Source organism: Botryllus schlosseri, chromosome 7 (genome assembly GCF_051294905.1).
Source record: "Botryllus schlosseri isolate E-star chromosome 7, Bs_hap1, whole genome shotgun sequence".
Lineage (NCBI taxonomy): Eukaryota > Metazoa > Chordata > Ascidiacea > Stolidobranchia > Styelidae > Botryllus > Botryllus schlosseri.
This window is the reverse complement of record NC_137242.1, coordinates 27,008,472-27,031,686: the sequence shown is the minus strand read 5'-3', so window position 1 is coordinate 27,031,686 and position 23,215 is coordinate 27,008,472. Positions and strand designations below refer to the sequence as shown.

General features: G+C 39.8%; 1 protein-coding gene across 2 annotated transcripts; it reads left to right on the top strand.

Annotated features, from left to right (window-relative positions):
* The first annotated feature begins 622 nt into the window (after positions 1-622).
* On the top strand, positions 623-18,656 carry LOC145443350 (polypeptide N-acetylgalactosaminyltransferase 6-like). 2 transcript variants are annotated; one of them, XM_080321329.1, is made up of 12 exons: positions 623-1,031; positions 4,995-5,215; positions 6,333-6,499; positions 8,241-8,390; positions 8,462-8,588; positions 9,035-9,245; positions 9,729-9,911; positions 11,057-11,191; positions 11,693-11,794; positions 14,692-14,838; positions 15,217-15,283; positions 17,097-18,656. In XM_080321329.1, the coding sequence occupies exons 1-11, from the start codon at positions 822-824 to the stop codon at positions 15,265-15,267; spliced, it is 1,704 nt and encodes a 567-aa protein (XP_080177455.1). In that variant the 5' UTR covers positions 623-821; the 3' UTR covers positions 15,268-15,283; positions 17,097-18,656. The 2 variants fall into 2 exon arrangements, with proteins under 2 accessions (XP_080177455.1, XP_080177456.1); XM_080321330.1 differs by lacking the exon at positions 8,241-8,390 and having other exon boundaries at positions 624-1,031.
* The last annotated feature ends 4,559 nt before the right edge of the window (positions 18,657-23,215 follow it).

The following is a 23,215-nucleotide window of genomic DNA, read 5'->3' as shown; positions in this document are numbered from 1 at the left end:
AATACTGTTCATTTTACTAGTTCTGCTTCTAATTAAGGATTTTGTAGTTTTAGTTCTAGTTCGTTATAAGATTAAGTTATGATATTTACGAACCATTGCGTGGGTCACTTCAATGTTGATAACCTTTTTTTTTAGTCTTCCGGTAGGAGCGAACCGGAATAGGTAAGGATGAAGACAATGCACTGTAATGATACGCATCAAAACCAATACCAATTATGACATAAAGACTCGGAGTGCAACGACTACATACAGCGGCACGCAGCGCGAAATTTTGCCAAAGTTAATGAATGAATTTGGACAATAATAATGTTAATTGCATACATTGCGGGTCGCCTCAGCATACCGCTGAGCTCATTTGGCAAGGACAGGATTATTCAGCACTTGGACTTATAAATATCGAAGATTTCGGCTAATACGCCAAATATTGTACTTTATTGTCGTATACGACGACCTGCGAAAAATTTGGCTGGCCCCTGGCTACGCCGATGCGTCGGAACTGATATATTTTAGTCGTCAAAATCCCAAATTTCACGGACCGGCTAATCAAATTTTGGTTATCTTGTTATGGTAATTTATTTTCTGATAATATACCTAGTTTCGAGAATTACCCCGCTAGACACTCAAGACATTATCGCGGGCCACGGATTGGCCGCCTCTGCACTAGGTCGATACGATGCGTAGCCTTGTACGTATCTGCTCTATCCGCTAGCGCGTAGTCAAGAGTCGGCCCGTTATCTGACTTGATGTGATAATCTGGAACAGGCCAGCAACATAAACCACTGCATCTCTCAGTATACATATACAGTGGTTTGTTGTGTAGTATGAAATGGTCGGTCAAGAGCCTTTTCAAGCGCGGCTGCTTCGTTGTCACGGCCGTGACTGTCGCGTCGTATTACTTCCTAACGCTCAAATGGAGGAGAACTTACTTAGAATTCAGACTGGATTTATCATCATCCGAAGAGTTCATGGAAAGTCAGTCGTCCTGGTCGTGGACTACATTTGACGCGGTAAAGGCATCACACGATAACACAGTAAGTTACCTATGCTAATATTTAGATTATAGTAGAAATGTTTGATACTGAACATATACATATAACTCTATCACGAGTATACGTTTTCAAGCCAACCTTACACCTATACCGATAAACGCTCGACAGTCGCTTCTGGTCGTAGTGGTATGAGTGGGCCCATCAGTTTCATAATTTCAAAACACCACAAGACTGCGATACAATGGAAAGATATTATAGGAAGGTTTCGAAACGACTTGTAGTAGTCTTTGAAATGGTCATATTCGGTTCAGGTCTAATCACAAATGGTTGTTATCGTGGGCCGCCCTATTTCAATAGGAATACGCAAGCATATTCATGTAGTGTTTTTTCGTCAGATCGACAAATCGCGTCTGCAGATTTTCGTCAGTCTGGCGATGTCTGAAACGAGTTGGTTAGCTTGTAAATATCGTGGTTAAACGGTGCAATGATAAATCAGTCTTCCAACGTAGAAATGGAAATTGCTGCCTATAAGCAGTGACCGCTTACGGAACGCTACCAGTATCGAATAGCAGCCAAGCGGCTAGACGATACTTATAGATGTCTGTTGATACTTATCGTAAGCCCCGAGGCAAAATTATATTCTATAGCTATAGTTATAGCTATACGCAAACTCTAGTCAAACATAAATGTACTATGGAATGTCAGATATTTTGAGTATTTAACAAGTCCTGCTATGTAACATCTAATTCTGCTGCATACGGATAAAACAAACATCAATGAGCCTGCAAGAAGCTCGCAGGAATTTCGTTTACATGTCGCACAAACCGTTTGAGTCAGTTGTTCTCAAACATTTTTAGACACGCCCCCTTGGTCACAATGGAAAATTTCGCGCGCCCCTCATCGCCATATGAAAAAAAACTATTTAAAAGAGCAACAAGAATGTTTGCAATCGCAACACTTAGTTTGTTGACATTTAAGGTTATGACTGCTGTGAGACCTCTCGAATATGAAATTCGGACTATGCATAGAGCAATAACTATCAGCTGGAGGTAAATGGCGCGCAGAGAAAATAATTTTTCAGCTGAATGATTTGTCAAAAATAATAATATGCAATGTTACGGCACGTAGCATATACATATTTTGTCGATTTTAGTGTATAATACCTTCTATTACCTGACTGGTCTTGGCTCAAGTGAACCCGACGATAAGCTTAATCAAAGACCGATGATACGGTGCCGTTCTAAGCCATTTCGATTTAAATCCCCATTTATAATATCCAAAAGGCAGGTTACATATGGTATATGGCAGTGGTTCTCAACCTTTTTGGCATCGCGGACCCCTTTTCAACGTGACGGACCTTCGCGGACCCCCTAAAGTTTTAGTTCAAATTTGGCACAATTATGGTGCGACCGTCATCTATGTCTTGTGCAAATATGAACTGTAGGCTTGTGATCAACAGCAACTAAATGACTTTTCTTGAAAATAACACCATACTACTAATGTAGAAATTGGGTAGACTTTTATTATTTTTTTAGCTAATTTTGCAGCGATATTTCTTGAAGTAAGTGGTGATATGAACGAGTGCCGAGAATCCCTTTCCACAAAGATGGATGGAGGCTAATGTAGTATTAACGAGTAACGCTTCAGACGATACTTTTGGTGTGCTTGCAACATTTATATCGCACCATGATGAAGAAACATATTCTCATACTCATTTTAATCTAGCATATCATCTCGAAGTTATTCTGGAACAGTGGTTATGTTAGTATATTATTATTATTCCAACACACGACGTTGGTGCTTATAGCCTATTTTAGGGCTTTGTGCTCCACGACAGGATATATTTCACGCATATGTATTTTTTCATGGTCAAATTCTCTTGCACTCTCAAAGTCTATTTATCTTCCAGGCTTTCATAGGTTCTTTTGCCGTAAAATCTCAGCTCGACCCACTGTCATTTCTGGGCTTTTTAAGTCACTGCAAGTGGTTATGTATATCACAGGATGAATGGATTTCGTGGCGAGGTTTCAATCTATTTTTTGGAGAAAAATAGGAAAACTACTTCAAGAGTTTTTATTTCATACTACTGCTCACTAATTTGATGACACCGACAACTTTAAATCAAAAATAATTCTCAAACATTTACAAAGTCAACCTGGTTGACATTACTATCTCCATATTTTTATTTTTTTCCACAAAGACCAACAAAACATCTCTAAACAGCAATATGTTTGTATCAGTAGGTTATTGGCGATTTGGCAATAAAAATGAATGTTCATAGTGAGATATTTCATGTCAGAAGATTATTCTGATGATGCGAGTAATGAGGTTTTACCAATTGTGGAGGAAAACTGCCTCAAGCGTTCTCTAATTTAAAAACAAAGTAAAAACTAGGTTATCAATCCTTTTGTATATTTAGAGGTCTCGCGGACCCCCTGAAATTGCTTCGCGGACCCCCAGGGGTTCGCGGACCCCCGGTTGAGAACCACTGGTATATGGCATGACCTTACAAATAAATATTTTATTTCTCCATAAAGTTGCGTCCTACTGCGCGCTCTGTGCTGCAGATGCTTGACAGCCAGAACGTTACAGCATCAGCTAACACCGACATGCATTCACCAGTTCATCCTAATTCAGGGACATATTGGTAAATATCAGTCACAATCTAGCGTCGGTATTTGGATGGTATGACGCAACTATGATATGTAAAGTCGTAGTACAAGCCGGGTTATTGTAGTTATTTAAAGTTGGAAGTTTCAGCACATATTGAACTCATTCCGAGTTCAAGTAACTCAATTTATCTCATGCGGATTCGCCCCCCCCCCTTGATGTGCTTTTTCGACCCCCTCCCCAGTTTGAGCACCAATGGCCCAGCACCATTGGCGATAGGCGGGGAATCGGTGCTATAGTGACGGGCAATCCCAGATCAAGGATCCTGGTCAGTTGCAGTCTGTAATAAAAATATCGTGATATGAGACTGATTATGTGATCATGATCATCGCCAGCAATGATTTTTTCTGTCGGTTTACGGGTGCAGCCGTTAATTTTGGCAGCACTGCAGATTTGCTGAGTTACCATTGTTAAAGCATCTAGAAAATGTCTGCGTTGTTTATATAAAAGTAGCAGCATACTACAGTCTAAGGAACGGGAAACTCATGGCATATTAATGATAGTGACGAATATGCAATGCAATTCTCGTGGCTCAAGTTGCGAAAAATCAGTCGGCAAATAAAACACTCCGACTCCCTCCTTTTATACGCATTACAAACTGCATAAAGAACATTATCCTATTCCGTTCCTTTTTCAGATTCTCGCCTGAAAGGTAGAATTCCTGACGTAGTACTGTAGTAACGGGGCATTATCCTGTATTTTTAAGACTGCAACACTCGATGTAGCCCATTAAATCTTATTTATCACCTGTTGTAGTTGATATTTATACGTAAGGTTGCATTTAAAACAAAAATTAATTTGAAACAAACATGTATAAACAAGTTTTTTTAATTGTTTTTGTTCCTTTTTAGCCATGACATCACGTATCTTTAGTTGTGACGTCTGAGTGGATTGACATTGACAATTGAAAATATTGGGCAACTATGGCTTCTTTGACGAGAAAGGCTTCCGACCTCATGTCATAAACGCAAAAAAAATATCTTTAACCAGGACACGCATCGTTCTGAAGCATTTTACTGTTTACGGTCATCATCATTACAACACCCATTCCATACCAATGATATCTCTACTTGGTATATTATGTATATACGTTTAACTATCGGGTGCAAATCGTCCGTATGCTCATTGCTCATATTATATGTTTTGTCGAAAGTATTTACGCAATTATGGCGTAATTGTACAACTTTGAATAAAATAATTTTAAGCCATTCAAAAAAAAACTGTTTCACACACCATTTGTGTTAAATACACATACCCACTGTTAGTGTTACTGATAGAACAATGCTGTCACGCTATATTGGATACACATGTACTGATGTCCCGTATTTCCATCAGGATAGCCGATACTATACGAAGGAAAAATTGGCACCCTGGATAGAAAGGCCTACGAATTCAAACGAATATCCGGGGAAGAACGGGGATCCGTATGTGATGAAGAATGTGACTGCTGGGGAACAGCAGCGTCTCGACGAAGGGTGGAACAAATACAGGTTTAACGAACTGGTGTGCTCGAAAATCCCTTTTCATCGAACCATACGAGACGACAGAGAGATATCGTGAGTGTTATACTTAACTAGCAATTAGGTCTCGGTACGATTATCCGAGTACTGACTCTGAATGTTATCAATTCTAAGGATTCGAGTCGAATTCTCGACTACTGAAATAGCACACTCATCGCCAATAAGAGAAATATAGGTTTGGATACATACTTTCTTACCGTGGAATGTCGTAAACCTTGATTGGTATTATCGCAGCATGCGAGTCATGTACAGTAGCCTACAAAGCTAATACACGTTGGTGGAAATGAAGTATCTGTGAAGTCGTGATGAAGTCATAGCATTGCCACAACCTGTCATGAAATAGATTTATTCGAAAAAATACCCAATCATATTTTATATGATGTAGAACTAGTGTTATATTTTTCTTGGCTGACTCCGGCTCGGGTTAAATTTGCAAATGACACGCTGGCTACCACATTTTAAAAAAGCGAATTCAGGTCAAACTAGGGTTGCATTTAAAACAAATGGTGCTTTAAAACACTTTATTTGAAACTTGTTTTAAACAGTGTTTTTTTAAATGCCCTTTTTAAAAAACGAAATTTGTTTTTTCGAACGTTGTATAATATGCCATGATTGTGTACATGCTTTCGAAAAAATGTGTAGTATGGGCCTACGGACGATTTACACCCGATATTGTCAGCGTATACGATGGGATGGTTGCAACCCTCGCAATCGTCGTTGGTTCAACAGTTATAGCACATAAATATAAATCATTGGTTCTGATGATGATGATCGCCAACCGTAAAAAATGCTGCATAACGATGTTTAGTCCTGCAGAGATCGTTTTAGTCCGTTTATGACAGGGTCAAAAGCTTTTTTCGTCAAACGGAGCCATATTTTTACCCTATATTTTCAATTGTCAATGTCAATCCACTGTAACGTCGCAGTTAAAGATTGGTGACGGCGTGGCCAAAAATAGAAATAAAAAACCTATTTTAAACAAGGGCCATGTTTTAAACATGTTTGTTTTAAATTGGTTTTTGTTTTAAATGCACCATGGATCCAACTATACCTGACCCTGATTTCCAAATCCACTACTTCATGACCGCCACGCTTTATCTTGATTGCAGATTAGTGATATTCAATAGCAGCTACTTTGTGATTCGATTGATAGGTGCAAAACGCGAAGATGGAAGAAGCCTCTAGGGACGGCGTCCGTCATCATCATCTTTTATAACGAAGCCTGGTGCACGTTGATCAGGACGATATTCAGCGTGTTGGAGACTTCTCCCAAAATGCTTCTTAAAGAGATAATATTAATAGATGACGTTAGCACTTATGGTATGTAAAATTCTAGTATGATCTTCTAACTATAGCCGCACACTGTTTCCAGAGAGTCTATATTTTATCGATATTGAAATTATTTCATCAGCGCAGATTATGGCTGTGTTTGTAATCGAGCTCTTAACGACGCAGTTGTGAATGAATGTTACGGAATATACACAAGTAAATACTTTGTTACTGTTGATAATCACCCAGGCACTTATTTGGTGTTTTTTACAGAATAACTGTGTAAAATTGTTCTGCTTCTATAGGGAATTATGTGGTTGTCCGCGCCTTACTGGAAATGTTAGGAAATATTTGTCCAACGCCTCGCATACAACAACTGTGGTTATACGCTTACCAAAAGCTTCTAACCTATATTTTGTAAGAGTACACAACTGGCATTGGTACTATTACTGGTTGTAGTAAGCTTGTAACTGCTGTTTGGGAACAAGACCATTTTGAGAAATATGCAGTAGAATCAACCGACACTAAAGAAGTAGCCTATTTATCACCCAATTATTGTGCATCAAACCCAATTTGGGTGTCTGATTTCAAAGACCGCTCAAATACATTTCCACGCCTTCCTATCACTGGGTCGCAATCTTATGATGATTTTAAAGGATAAAATTATGAACAATAATATCAATAATAAACCCAGTACTTCAGAACTTGGCGGAGCTATAAATATCCCGAAAACAATACTGGCTATTACTAAACACAATCGGCATCTCTATATCTATAGTAGGGGAGATGTGGTACCGATGAGACACTGGACCGAAAATACTTAAAAATTCTGTGTTAATCTCATGATTACAGTACGCGACTTTGTCTACAATGGCATGCTGGCAGGATCTTTCCTGACATGCAAAAAACTTCGACCTACGTGAGTTATGGAGTCTGTGACAAATGATTTACGTTTTAAGGGGTGTAAAATAAATTTTGATCGACATATACATTTTTCTATATCACCCTCCACTGTAACAAACCAGCCATAATTTTAATGGGAAGTGTAGGGCTTGTATCAGAGTATATAATGGCACATATGTTTTAAACAAAACCCTCCTCGAGGGGACTATTTTCAATTGAATTACAATATTTATTGGGTGGGGGACCTATGGTACTATAGCCAAATTAAGCAAAACAGTGAGGCCAACTAATCACTTAACAACAGAAACACGCCTACATATGGAGGCAGTAAATCATAGTTACTTGTGGTGTTTTATCGCTATTACGAGGTAGGCCTATATGAAAGTCAAAATGTCCATTTGCAGGTAATGTGTATGTAGCATTAATTTTGTAAGTTTCGGCGGAAATCAAAACGTGATTTTATCCCAACATTTGAGTTGATATAATCTATTTTATTCTTTAAGGTGGTGACGAAATATTCTTCATTGGCTTGCTGTAGCTTAGCTTAGATTAAAGAACACAGCAAAACGAGTTAAAATTGGACCCACCGGGTGGGGACCGACGATACGTTCGAGCAACAAATTCTAAACGTTATAAATACTTTTTTAAGGCGGATATCCATGTAAATGTCCGCGATAGGTAGATAGGTTTACCGAAGTGTTGAGACAACAAAATATCTGCTATTCTCGGCGGAAGATTTGAGGGCCAGAGTTCATCCATCGGTACCACATCTCCCCTATATCCAGATATTGTCTATTCATATTCTCCAATTTAGCTTGTCGAATTGTCCATCTCTCCCATTCATCGCACTTCAAAATTGTACTCCATATCACCAATGCTGCGCATACAGATGACCTCAAATCTCCTCTGGAGGAATTTGTGAAAAATCTAAAGATCGTGCGATTGATCAGACTTAAGGAACGGTCCGGAATCGCACCAGCGCGCATGGCCGGCGCCAGAGCCAGCACCGGAGACGTCATCGTGTTTCTAGATGCTCACTGTCAGTACCATGATTTGAGATCTTGCTCCTACCGTTATCGCAAACTGTACGCTTATGTTATATTCTGATAGGTGAATGTGCCAATGGCTGGTTAGAACCGCTGATGGAGCGGATAGCTGAAGAACCGATGGCGCTTATATCTCCTGTGATCGAAGACATGTCGTATGACACCTTTAGTATGAAAATTCGTAAAACAAGGTAAGTACGCGATGGTTATTGCATGTGCTATTTACAGGGATACCATCAACAAGGATCCAAAACATAGGGCAACCGAAAGATTAATTAGCATCAAATTATTCCTTGACCGTCTTGAACTAAGATCAGCGTTTCGGGGCTGACGAAGTGTAATTTCGGTCCTGCTGCTGTTGGGAAAGATAATCTATGCTTATCTGCAATAATTATATTTCAAACCTCGAAGGATCGGGGGCGGATCGATCGCTCATCCGTATTGACTATAGTTTCCACAATTCCAAAAGTTCGCTAAAAAATTGCATTTCACACGACGCGAGTACACCAATTATACCCCGTGGATAGCGAAGTGCCTCTGATATACCCACCTTTAAATTGACCGATTGACTGTTTATGTTCTTTCGCGCTAATAAACACTCCAGTAAAACAAACCTTTAATTACCGCTACACGACAGAGACGTACCAATAGGCGTCACGAATTGGGACCTCGGTTTCGGATGGGGCTATCAGCGGAAACGATCGGCCGACGAACCCACGGACGCTGTCATCAAATCCCCGGTTGTCGTAGGAGTGTCTGCTATAAGGAAGTCGTACTTTTTCGAACTCGGTGGATTTGACGAGGAACTCAAGTTTTGGGGGGCGGAACAACTCGAGATTTCTTTCAAGGTAGGTCGCGACGCGGTGGTAAGTCAGGCAGACTTGCACAATTTGATAATTTTAGTTGTCTAGTTATATTAATTATAGGGAAATGCCCGTAATCTGATTCTAATTTAATATTTTTTGAAATGTTTCTATGCTCTAATTTTGATTGTAATCTAATTTCTGGTTTTCCAAAAATGCTACAGGAGACTTGTGTAGTGTGAAACGAGCCATAAGCTGGTTGTACATAGTACATACATTTGCCATTCTCGTGCTTATGACAATGAACACTGACTTGATGTGAAGTGAACTTGATTTTGTTATGTTTCCTTCTAATACATAAAGTAATTCAATGTCGAAGATTTTCCAAATGCAGTAATTCCAATTCTAGTCTAATGTGAAAAAGCTACAACTTCACTAGTTGTCCTACTCTCTGTGTGAATAAACAGCAGCGATTTCTATGGCCAACTGTGCGTTTAACACATAGACTATTACTCTTTTCCTACACAGGTATGGCTGTGTGGGGGCACTCTGGAGATTCATCCGTGCTCACACGTCGGTCATATGCACAGGCGCGGTTTCCAGTACGATGACTTGGCCGACGAGATCGCGCGAAATAGCAAACGTGTGGCGGAAGTATGGATGGGCGACTACAAAGAACAGTTTTACCGCCGTTGGCCAAGAGCCAGATTTGTAAGATGATTCGTCCCAGTGCATATCGACCAAAACTTCCGATCCGGTTAGTTGACGGTCAACAACTATGCCGGTTTTCTCAGTAGGTCTAGTTCAAGTTCTAGTTTCCGATATAAAAAGTGAGTAGTTTTGTTTTTTAACAACATTAACAACAACTTAAACAACCATAAGGATTGGTGTATTTGACTCATTTTCCTCCACTGGATGGGGCGTAAAAGCATAATTTAGTACCTTAAAATACCGATCTCAATCGACCAGCACATTTGGTGATAAAACCCACTTTCATGGAGGAGATCATAAAGTTAGCTGATCCGGGAGAACGCTAATCGCGTGATTGGGAACTGGTAATTGTGGCGCATTTCAAGCGTAGATCGTAAAGTTAACTGATCCACGAGAATGCTAACCGCGTGATTAAAAGCTGTTAATCGGGGAACATAAAGTCTAATAGTGTTACGATGATTACCCCGACGCATCCCGAGTTCACAATCAAGTGGTTTGCGCAATGTTACCTGTTGCATCATGGTGGGAAAACGCGTTATTGGCTGTCAGTTTTCACTTGCCAGGTTGCTGGATGGTTGTTGCTGGTCAGGTTGTTGCTGATAAAGACGCTGCGATTGTAGCAGGTAGAATTATCATCATCGCGAAATGAAAGTCGTGTCCAATTAATACGGTGCATAATTCGCTGATCGTCCGATTGTTGAGTTATCAAACATTCAATAGTTGAGTGAAGCCATTATCTATAAAGCAATCGTCCAATCATGACGGAAAATATTTCTGTGTAGGAATTTTACGCAGTGAGTATACAATACAAGTAGTCAAGTACACACTGTTCATTTTGTCAAGGTTTGCCAAATCATGAGATTAAAAATGTAACTCGAGCAACTTTATGCGCAGCGATCAACCGGGTTCCTTAATCCTGGGCTGCGATAATCGACACTTTTTAAGACTGTATGATCTCGGACCTAAAGAGTGCAGTTCAATTTCCTAGTTTTTGCTAATTCAATAATTCTAATCTGATTTTGAATCAAATGAGTGTAAATGATCTCAATGGGTTTCGCAAGCTTTGAATATCGGTGTTGCTAGGCATGTCAAATAGATACTTCCAGCATCAATGGGCTGAAGAATTAACTCTATCATTTCTTCAGATCGATGCCGGTGACTTGTCGAAGCAAATAGCTCTACGAGACAAACTAAAATGCAAAGACTTTTCCTGGTTCCTCGAAAATCTTCATTCGGACATGTACGCCGTGCCGGAGGATGATGTTGTCTACTGGGGACAGGTACCAATACAGAATTGTACATACCATACAAATCTACGTAGTTGACGGTCAACTAATCACTGGTTTTTAGTAGTTCTAGTTTTCTGTTATTTATTTTGAAAAGTGAGAAGATCTAGTTCTTTAGTTGCATCCGTTTAGCGTTAATAGTGATACCGGTGTTCTGCTGTACGATGTTCTTGCAGCCATTGTCAGCTCAGAGTCATCACTACCAACTGTGGCGTAGCCAGGAGTGGGTTTTAGGGGTTGAAAACCCTCACATTTCAAACTCGAAAACCAGTCCCTTTGCAATGCCGATTCTATCTTCCATGTTTCGTAGCGCATTTGCATTTTCGGAATATAATTTAAGTGGGTTTTAGATTGTTAAGTCCGAATTGTTAATGTTGTAATGTTGTAGATACGAGTTTTAAAGTGTGAGTAGCTCTAGTTATAGTTCTAGTTCGTAAAAGTCTGAGCATAAAGGATACTTTCGGGGTGATTTGCCTGTTTACTTTAATCGCGCAGTGGGCGACTGGTACGAATGGTTCGGCGGTGTGTTTCGATTCGGGTTCTGACGTTTTCAAAGCAATGATATTGTATCCATGCCACGGGGAAACCGGGAACCAGGTATGCCGTTTTCTTCGGGTTTCTTATGCCTTTCCACGTCATTAGAGTATTCGCTGCTTTACTTGATACGGGTAGTGCACGAAATTCGCAATCCCAATGATACGAAGATTCTTGTTTTCGAACCACTTTAAAGCGTTGGCAAACAGTTTCATGACTTGTCCTATGGCATGTGGCAGATGCGACCTTATTGTATTCATTCATAGTGATCTAAATCTTCGGTAAAGCTATGGACACCATACCTCCTCGTTTAGAAGGATTTGTCCTCTTTCACGGCCAAATGCTATTCTTTTTGGCAATTCGTCTTCTTTTATTGCTTTGAGGGCCAGGCGATTGTACACTAGGGTTGTCCATAATTTGGAAAATCTTACAAATCCTCGGTTGTAATGTCTTATTCGATAGATTATTGATAAAAAAAACGACACTGAGCCTGAAAGAAGCTCACAGAAAGGCCGTTAAGATTTCGTGCAAAGCGTTTGAAAGTAGCTGCCGAAGAATGGGCGTGCCACCGACCATAGAACGGCGAGAAGACTAGTAATCAAGAAACCACGGCTCTTGATTGGATAATCGGCTATGCTTCAATGACCACGTCAGCAGCAGCTTGCTGATAAGGTGAACAAGGAGTCTGCTACTGGCGGCGATTCTGAAAGCGCATCGTATGTAGGTTGACGGATAATGATTTAGGATTGATTCAAGGTATCTTGAGGTACGAAATACATGATGTACAAACAACAGCTGCTTCACAAAAACGTCTAAAGCATGACCGCTTCATTGTGCAGGAAACCGCTGTAGCCTATATGCCTTGTTTTCAACGAGGGAAAGCATAGGCGCTTATGCAAGTGGCAACGGATTCCTAGTTTCAGAAATAATATATCATTATTGAATACAAAGATAAAGCTTAACAATGACACTATAAGTTAGGTGATATTATTGGGCTCAGGTTCCAGTACATAGTTAAAGTTTTGATTGCTCTAGCGATCGGCTGAATCAGACGGTTTGGCTTAGCACTCATCAGACGTTTGCAGCAAATTGAATTCACTTGTAAATGTTTTCAAAGTCCCTACTGATGTCGCAGAAACGAGGTTTAAATGCAAGCACAGGCCCTGCTTGATATGATATGCAAACTATGCCGGATACTATTCACTATGCAGCATTGTCTGTGTTTACCTTTACACCCCTTTTCTGCGCGATTATTAAGGAATTTGACATATCATATCCAGCATATTATGTGCTTACTTTTACGTCTCTTTTCTGCGTCATCATCAAGGACTCTGACAACACTTGCAAGTGAATACAGTTTGATGTAAGCATCTGACAAGTGCCAAGCGTGACCCGCTGATTCAGCCGACCCTTAGAGCTTTCAAAACTTCAACTATGTACTACAACCTGAGCCCAATGAGATCACACAAACTATAGTGTCATTGTTAAGCTTTTTATCTTTGTATTCAATAATTATATATTATTTCTGAAACTAGGAATCCGTCGCCACTTGCATAAGCGCCTATGCTTTCCCTCGTTGAAAACAAGGCATACAGGCTGCGGCGGTTTCTTTCACAATAAAGCAGTCATGCTTTAGACGTTTTTGTGAAGCAGCTGTTGTTTGTTCATTATGTATTTCGTACCTCAACATACCCTTAATCAATCCTAAATCATTATCTGTCAACCTACATACAATGCGCTTTCAGAATCGCCGCCAGTAGCAGACTCCTTGTTCACCTAATCAGCAAGCTGCTGCTGACGTGGTCATTGAAGCATAGCCGATTATCCAATCAAGAGCCGTGGTTTCTTGATTACTAGTCTTCTCGCCGTTCTATGGTCGGTGGCACGCCCATTCTTCGGCAGCTACTTTCAAACGCTTTGCACGAAATGTTAACGGCCTTTCTGTGAGCTTCTTTCAGGCTCAGTGTCGTTTTTTATCAATAATCTATCGAATAAGACATTACAACCGAGGATTTGTAAGATTTTCCAAATTATGGACAACCCTATTGTACACGGACAAATAAAATTCCTATAAATGACGCCTCGACGGCAGAGACAGCCAAGGTTGATTTAAAAAAAGGGTATACCCACCCTACGAGCGCCTCTTTCGGGAGTCGAGTTGAAAAAAATGACCTTTTGTTAGTCAACCCAATCATTATATTTGTTCATTTTTTGAATGACCCGTTTTCTCGTCCGCTAATACATCTTTTGTAACTTGAAAAAAGTGCCTCTTTTCGGATAGGATAGGTAAATTTATCTTACATAGGCGATGACTGGTGTACACTGTACATATATTGGGTTCATGACATGTGATCACTCGCATTTTCTTTTAAATGGTGGATTATGTGAGTTTCTGTAAAAACAAGGGCCCGTTTTCAATTTGCTAATAATAATAACATTATTTAAATATAATATAAAACCCCACGTCACACACCAACCATTTATAGTTGATGGTCAACTAACCACAGTTTTTTTTAGTAGTTTCAGTGGATTTTAACAGTGATTAGTTCTATAGTTCGAGCTGTATATTTAAAAAATAGTTTACGAACAACTAGAAAACAAGTGTCGTCGTTTGTCGTGGATCGTGATACCGTTGATCTGTTGTGTGGTGTTCTTGATCCATTGATGGTTCAGAGTCATCACAACTAACAGACTCGAAGCCAGTGGGTGGATTTTGAGGGGCGAAACCCCTCCCATTTCAAACCCGAAACCAGATTTTTTTGGAGTGCCGATTCTATCCCTAATTTTTCTTAGCTCATTTGCAATCCAGCGTCAGTGAATTAATGAGTTGCTACGTGTTTTAGTTAGTTATAGTCAAGGATTTAAAGGTGGTCAGCTCTAGTTCGAGTTGCGCATTTTGAAAATCCGCCAGTTTGTACAAGTCTGGCATGGCCCTTGTTGAATTCCTGTCTGCATTCCAGCTTCTGATGTACACGCGGCAGGGCGAAATGAGACTGAACGCAGAGCACGAATGGTGCATGGTGCAAATGGGATCAAAGGTAACTTTTACTTCGTGCGTTTATCCCGAAGGCGAAGTTCCTGAGAAGCAGAGGTGGAAATTCATAGAGGTAAGCTTGCGATGTAGATAGGTTTGTTTTTATTCTTGATTACGCATTCACGGAGACTCTTTCATTGAATTGGACAAGTAGATATTGTGCAACATTGTAGCTTTTTTCACATTGGACCGAATACGAAGTACGGAATTGGCAGAAACTTGGAAATTAAGTAAAATTTCGATTTAGAAATATACATCAAAAACAAGTTCACTGATATCATCAAACTTCATTTCCATATGCATATTCTTGAAAACCATATAATAAATTATATCATTAAAACGAGAGCAATTAGATTATTTAGATTGTTCTGTAATTACTCTGATTAGTTCAAGTCTGATATAAATGTAAATTCCCTACCTCCAATATAACCATAGCTTTTCTCTAAACCAGAACCTCTTCCGTGAAATCCACCTGTTTCCTATTTTTCAACGTGAAAAGTGAAGACCTGGCCGGACCGGTGAGTGCTTTACAATGTTCACACGCACATTTCACATACACCCTTGCTCTGACCTAAATCATACACACGTGGTACATGAAACCAGAACCTACCTCAGACTTATACCGCGTTATAAATCGAGTAGCCTACAACAGTTTAATTTTAACCACCAAGTGACCCACTGGGTCTCCGTATAAAGTCACGTAATACATATGGTTTGTTTGTTTGTGGTGTTCAGGGTGTTTTATCTACTATGGTCATTTACACCGGGCAAGTTTCTTCTTTATTTCGTAGCTGCCGGCTTGTAGCACGCCCCAGTTCCAGGCTTTTGTAAAGCACCGCTTACACGGATGAGACGGCGAGGAGGTTCCTTGATAAACCTCCAACACGTTGGTAGGAATTGCCTATTTGGTCGGACTCAAACCCGCAACCCATTGGTGTTGCAGCTGCGGATTATACCACTACTCTAACTCATACATATGGTTAACTGTGCTCTATAACAGTGGTTCTCAACATTTAGGGGAGTCCGCGAAACTTCCAAATTTGCAAAATTATTGATAATCAGTTGTAATTTCTTTTATAATTAGAAAATCACGAGGCAGTTTCGTTCCATAGCTGCTACAACTTCGGCACCCACATAAACCATATATCAGATGAAATATTGTACTATGCAAACTCATTGTGATTGCCAATAGCCCAAACATATTGCTGTTTAGAGATGATTTGTTTGGGTTTTGGAAACATTTGTTTGCAAACACCATATTCTTGGGTGATATAAATAACTGCTATTCCAGAATAACTTCAAGATGAGCTGCTAGATAGAAATGACTAGACTGGACGGTATATGTTTCTCAATTTTGGAGCCATATATGCTGCCATTTGCGAACATACGCTAAGGTGTCGTCGGTAGGGCTGGGCACAATGATTCGAGTACTCGAATCTGAATCGAGTATTAATATTAATGATTCGAGTCGAGTAGTAAAAGACGATTTTTTCGAGTACTGAAATTATACGCTCCACACCACTGAAAGTTAAATTATCAACGAGAATTATAGTTTCGATATTAATTTTCACTGTTAAAGCCTTGAAACCTTGATTGGCGGTATCGTAGCATACGAAACATATAGTACAAAGCTACCAAGGTTACTGGACGTAGCACATTTCTGAAGTCATGATTATTCCACAACATTGTCACCAAGTGGAATGCAATCGGTACGGTCGAAAAATGCCCCAATATCTTTTATGTGATGGATGACAGACATTTTATTCTTTGTGGTGGCTTATACGGTACATATTTGAACTTTGACTTCTTACATTATGTTATGACGTCATAATGAGTGATATACTCGGTTACTCGACTCGACTCGAAGCATATTACGTGATTCAGAATCGAATCACTCAGGTACTCGATTTTGCCCAGCCCTAGTCGTCGGACACGTTACGCGTTATTACTACATATTCGCCACTATCTTTGTGGAAATGGATTTTCGGCACTCGTTCATACCAAATACACGGCGCGGATTCTAATGAATCGACTGCGTATTTCAAGAAATGCAGCTACGGAATTTGCTTTGAAATAACACAAGTCTTCCCAATTTCTACATAAATAGTTATGATGTAATTTCCAAGACAAATCATTTTATTGCTCTTTATCACTACCCTACCAGTTAATATTTGCACAATGCAGATGACGGTTGCACGATAATTGAGCTAAATGTGTACTAAAAGTTCGGGGGTCCGCGAGGGTCCGTGACGGTGAAAAAGAGGTCCGCGACGACAAAAAGGCTGGGAACCACTGATCTATATGTTATAATTCACAAAGTTCTACTTTCAGAGAGGTCAAATCCAGCATAGCAGCGGGAAGTGTCTGCAAAACATAGACGACAAGGCGGTGTGGTTGAAACCTTGCACCAACACGCGGTCGCAGATCTGGTACTACCGAAATATGCCCAACGAGCCGGGTTACCAACACTGAAAAAGGCATTGCAATGCCTGTACTTCGATTCGATTCTTTCAATGCAGACAAATCCGCCGATCTTGCCGTCGTCGAATCTGCGCCATCTATTTCGCTCGATCGCTTCAAATGCGGATTCTGCATGACTGCACTCCTACATTACCGAAGCTATACCTCTTATATAATTTTACGAGTGCCCATATTGCTCATAAGACTGCAGCACCAAATATTTCATACGCAATCTGGAAGCTTTTTACATGTAATGTCGAGTAGACTTCAGTAAGTTGCATTCGTGATCATAACGATACTTATATGTGCGTCGTTTTCTTCGTAGAAACGTATTTTGTGTGTTTCAAATTGCACATGCTGCTTCTATTTGGGTCAAATACGAGTATGCCTACACATTTCTTCGACTAGGGCTGGACAAAATGATTGGAGTTAGGGTTGCATTTAAAACAAACGGTGTTTTAAATTTTTTTGTGTGTGTTTTTCAAGTTGAAAAATTATGCCATAATCGTGTAAATACTTCCCAAAAACATATTTTATGAGCCTGCGGACAATTACCACCAGATTTAGCCGACGCATATCGATGTGGGATGGTTGGAACCTTCAAAATAGTCGGTTCAACAGTTTTAGTACAGATATATTGTCAAATGAGCTATATTAACCCTATATTTTCAATTGTCAATGTCAATCCATTATGACGTCTCAATTGAATATTCGTGACCTCATGGCTTAAAAAACAAAACAAAAACAAATAAAAAACATGTTTTAAATTAGGGCCTGGTTTTAAACATGTTTGTTTTTAATGGATTTTGTTTCAAATGCGACCCTACTTGGAGTACTCAAATGTGAATCGAGTACTAATTCTAATTGTTCGAGTTGAGTGTTTCGAGTACTGAATTATATGATCTTTGCGACTAACTGTTCATTTATGAACGCAAGTTATTAAAGTTTCAATACTGTTTTCCACTGTGGAAGTTTGTAGACCTCGTTTGATCGTGTCGTAGCATACGAGACATGCAACTCATATACACGTACGTTGTTGCATATGATATTGCTGTAAAGTCGAGATCAACCCGATAAATTTGGTATGACCCAAAAAAGAACACAAAAGAACACAAACGAGTAATTCTGCGATACTCGACTCGACTCGACTCATAGCCTATATAGCTAAGACTCGATTCAGCATCGAATCATTGAGGTACTCGATTTCATCAAGCCTTATTTATTGCTGCCAAATGTCTTCAAATGAAACCGGATTAGTATATGTTTTACTTCAGCTCGATATAGTCGAAATATCCCGTCATGCAGTTTGGGGCTATTTTATGGAGTCACAAGTTTTCGACAAGGTTGTAGAAAATAAATCCCTTCAAGTTGATACTGTCGTTGTGGTAATTGTACGAGATTTCGAGCATGCCTTGCAATTTTATTACCTTTTCATTGTTCACAAATTCCTTGTTAAAATACTCGAAGGCAGACATAGGTTTTATATCAAACTAGCGAGAGACCGCTGCCTTGCTATTACCGTGGAGAAAGAGTAGCGATAGCTAGTTTTTTTAGTTGTGTCGTAATAATCGCCTGGCTATCATAGCTATTAAGAAGGTCGAATTGCCAAAAATTACGACATATGACCGTCCTTGGTGGAAATTTTCGATTTCTTGAAAAGGAGGAAGTATGGTAACCAGGGTTGCATTTATAACAAAAGGTGTTTTAAACAGTGTTTTAAACAAACTCCTGTTTAAAAAATACAAAATTGTGTTTTTCTAAGTTATAAATTATGCCATAATTGTGTAAATTCTTTCCGAAAAACATGTTGTATGAGCCTACGGACAATTTCCACCCGATATAGCCGACGTATATCGATATGGAATGGTTGGAACCCTCAAAATAGTCAGTTCAACTGAAATAGTACAGATATTTCGTCAAAGGAGCTATCTTTACCCTTTATTTTCAATTGTCAATGTCAATCCACTATGACGTCATAATTGAATATTCGTGACGTCATGGCTTTAAAAACAAAAAAAAAAACAAAAAAAAAACAAACAATAAAAAACATGTTTTAAACAAGCGCCTGCATCCTTAATGGTAACCCGGTAGTTAGTAATTGGAACAGCTGATACTGAACCATGTGAGGGGGGTCACACTAATTGTGTTACGCGAAATGCTAATTCGTATCCTTTTTCACTGCAAACGTAAAATTCTGAGTAGCCTATGCCAAAAATTAACTTTTCAAAATCGTGGATTTTTATGGAAATTTTTTATTAAAACGATCAACAAGAATTGAAAGAGTTTGTATGGGGAAAAAAGAAGTGCATAAAGTAAAACTCACACACTGGAGTCTGTGAACTCTTTTATGGTTCGCGGATTGGATTCGTGAGGTCCGTGAAAGGCGATCTAAAACGTTATGATAAAAGCCAAAAGTAAGGTTATTATTTATAGATTTACGGCCAATCTGTGGATTGATAAATCCATCAATTAGGACGAAGATGATCCTTGCCCCAAAAAGTAGCGAATCGACTAAACAGCTTTTTACACAACTAAACTAATACGCGCGTTTGAAATAACTTTGGGAGTTATGCGACGTGATTCTAAAAATTGTCATATAACCCACGGGAACATAGAGAAAACAAAGTTTCAGAAAGATTTATTACTCTAAATCCCATGATTTGGCCAATATCTCTTGAACGCATTTTGACACAACTAAGCTACGCGCGTTTGATGTAACGTGATATTTAAAACTTGTCATATAATCCATGGAAGCATGGCGAAAACCTGGTTTCAAAATTCATTTATACCCACAATTGCTGGATTTCTGTAGTGCAGAAGCAGTCGGTTTGGCATTTGGTGAATTCGCCCTCCAACATCTTTGTCGATTTGGGTTTTCTCCTTGTTATTTGTTGGCACTGAGTGGATATTACACATTTTGTGACTTCCGTTTGGTGAGAAGGACCAGACTAAAACGTCTCGTATGGTTCATTTGAGTCTAAAAATATTGCTTCACGGCGATGTCAAAGTTGCCAAAAATAAAAGAACAAAAATGCCCAAAAGAAGCTATTTGCGGTGTCTCCGTTGACATAGGCGCTCGTGAATTTTGATTGCCCACGAAACAACTTTAAGTTCAAGTCATATTTTGATGGTACTCAGTCACCAATCTCTGCATACGATGGTGAAAACAGGCACGCAGTCACAGGCGGGAGCTATAGATACTGTTTGGTATTGTATTTCAAAAATGCGACATTATCAGTTACTTAGCCAAAGCTAACTTGGACATTGTGACGTCAGAGCATTTTGAAAACATGTAGGCTCCTTTTCTTGAGTACAGTTTATTATTGTTGATATTGCTGTCCTTTCAAAACACCACAGTCATGCGATGCAATGAAAAGATAGGCCGGGGTCGAAACGACTTGTAGTGGAATAGTCTTTTGATATCAGACACCCGGCCCGGGCCTAGGTGATGTGAAGAAGACGCATGCGCACTGAATGAAGAGTGATACAAGTTAACATAAAAGGTCAAGCGGCAAAATGATGTTTGATGTAAAGGAGGGGGAGGTTGATATATATCAGGTCGTGGCCCGGTAATCTCGAGCGATGAATAGTATATATTCAGCAGAGTTTGCTTGTATTTTGATTCTAGTTACGCCTGTGAGCAGAGCAAAATATCCAAATGCAGATCGATGCATGGAAGGAGTCAAAATACATTTTTAAGGTACAACAAAGGCTTATCTATACGTCAATGACAGCATCAGGATCTGTGTCTACTGTCTACGCGGCAAGTGATTTGCGTCTTTAGTCGGGATGGGCATATTCAAGTACCTCAGTGATTCGATTCTGGATCTAACGTGACTGAATGACGTGGAAAGTTCAAATACGCATCTTTTACACGACCAAGGCACGAAGAACATAATCCAGGTTCTGCTTCACGCTAAAGATGATTGGATATTTCCCCAGCAGATCTATTTCGCATTGCACTTTGTGACAATGCTGCGGGTTGACCAAGGCTTCACAGTGTCATTTCCACTAACGTTGGTTGCTGTTATGATACATGTTTCGTATGATGCGATACGACCAAAGGAAAATGAAGTATCTATAGCAGGGGTCACCAACATGCGGTCTGCGGGCCGCATGCGGCCCGCGAGGTCATATTTTGCGGCCCGCGACTTGATTTGAGATTTCGGAAGAAGGCTAAGAAAAGGATCTTGAAATGCTGAAATTGATTACAGTGTCAACATATTGTTGTTGTATCAAAATAAACTGTTGTACTGAGCTCAACATAACTATTGCTCACTAACTAAAACGGCTTTGGCGAGGGCAACAGCATTTCATCGAGGGAAAATCAGCTGATAAGAATGCGCATGCGCATGTTGCCTTTACGTGCAATGGCCAAAACGCTTCCAAGACCTATAGACGCTTAGAAAACGGCTTATATGGCTTTGCCATGAAATCAAGCTCGACGTGGAGATAGTCGTTCAGCTAGTTACGTCTCTGGGTATTCTCAGATTAAATGAAATTGATTATCGTGATTTTTTTGGTATTTGTATTCGTTTGATATAATATTACTTCTTTTATGGTAAATATGCCCATTGCCTAAGTTAAATAGCACACCGTGGTACTGGCATGAAGTCTTAAAACATGGTTGTTAAGCTCTGTGGCCTATGTCATATCGACATTGAATTCATGCGGCCCGCGGCCGCTACGAAATTTGAAAAGTGGCCCGCGACCCGTTCTGAGTTGGCGACCCCTGATCTATAGTGAGCTCTCATAGTGACAAGTAGCGTATAATTTCAGTACTCGAACAAATCATTGCTCAATACTCGAATTTATTCGAATTAATATTCGATTCAGATTGTTGCTGTTTTATGGCGTTTATGGTGTTTTTCGACTATACATTGGTCAATTTTCTGCAGTTTTTTCCGTAGATGGCGACACGTAGCACGACCCACTTCTAGGTTATTTATAAGACGCCGCTTGCACGGATGAGATGGCGAGGAGGAGCCTAGATAGACCTCCAAGACTTAGTTAGGAATTCTGGAGTCGACCTCGGTCGGAGTCGAACCCGCAATTCATTAGTGTAGCATCTGTCGATTATACCATGTGCTATCTCGCCACCGCATAGCCGTAGTCTTCATCTATAGTAAGCGCCGTAATAATCCACAATTTAAACCGCCATCGAGGTTACCCGATACGCAGCCAGCCCTTCATTAAAACCTAGTCATTACATCGTATTCTTTCTCGAGTAGCGCATTGTACATTGTGCGTTTTGAACGGATTAAAATAATAGAACCGCCAATTATACCGATTACAGACCACACAAAATTCCCTGCTCTTAATCACAAGTCTGCGGTACAGCCTCAGTGTCAATCTCAGTTTATTACTAACTTTATAATTTTAAAACATCAAAAGACCGCCATACAATGAAAAGATACGAAGGTGTCGAAACGAATTGGAATGTTATTTGAAATCAGACACTCACATGGGTCTATAGGCGATGTAAATAAGAGGCATTCTCATTGGGTGGAACGAAATAAGAGATCACATAAAATGACGATGTCCGGTAATCTTGAGGGTTGACTAGCATCGCTTCCCGGTAGTTGGCGCTGCAACTCACAGTGAGCACAGGACAACTATCGACAATTTTCAGTTTTTTCAAAATAGAATTAATGATAGCTACACAGTTACGTCATATTCGATTATAATTAGAATTAAAATCTGCAAAAAAACGGAGAAATTGAATTAAATTCCGAAATAGAGACATAACAAAAATCAAGTTCAGTTCATATGAAATCAGAGCTCATTTTCGTACTGATAAGCACAAGAATGACAAATGTCTGTACACCAACCAAGCTTGGATCGTTTCGCACTATACAGTACTCTCAGTGACGTGCGGTGAAGTTCATGTCTGGTGAGGCACAGACCCCCCCCCACACACACACACAAACACACACGTACGTAAAGTAGCCTACATGATAAAGAGATCCAAAATGTGAATAACAACAACA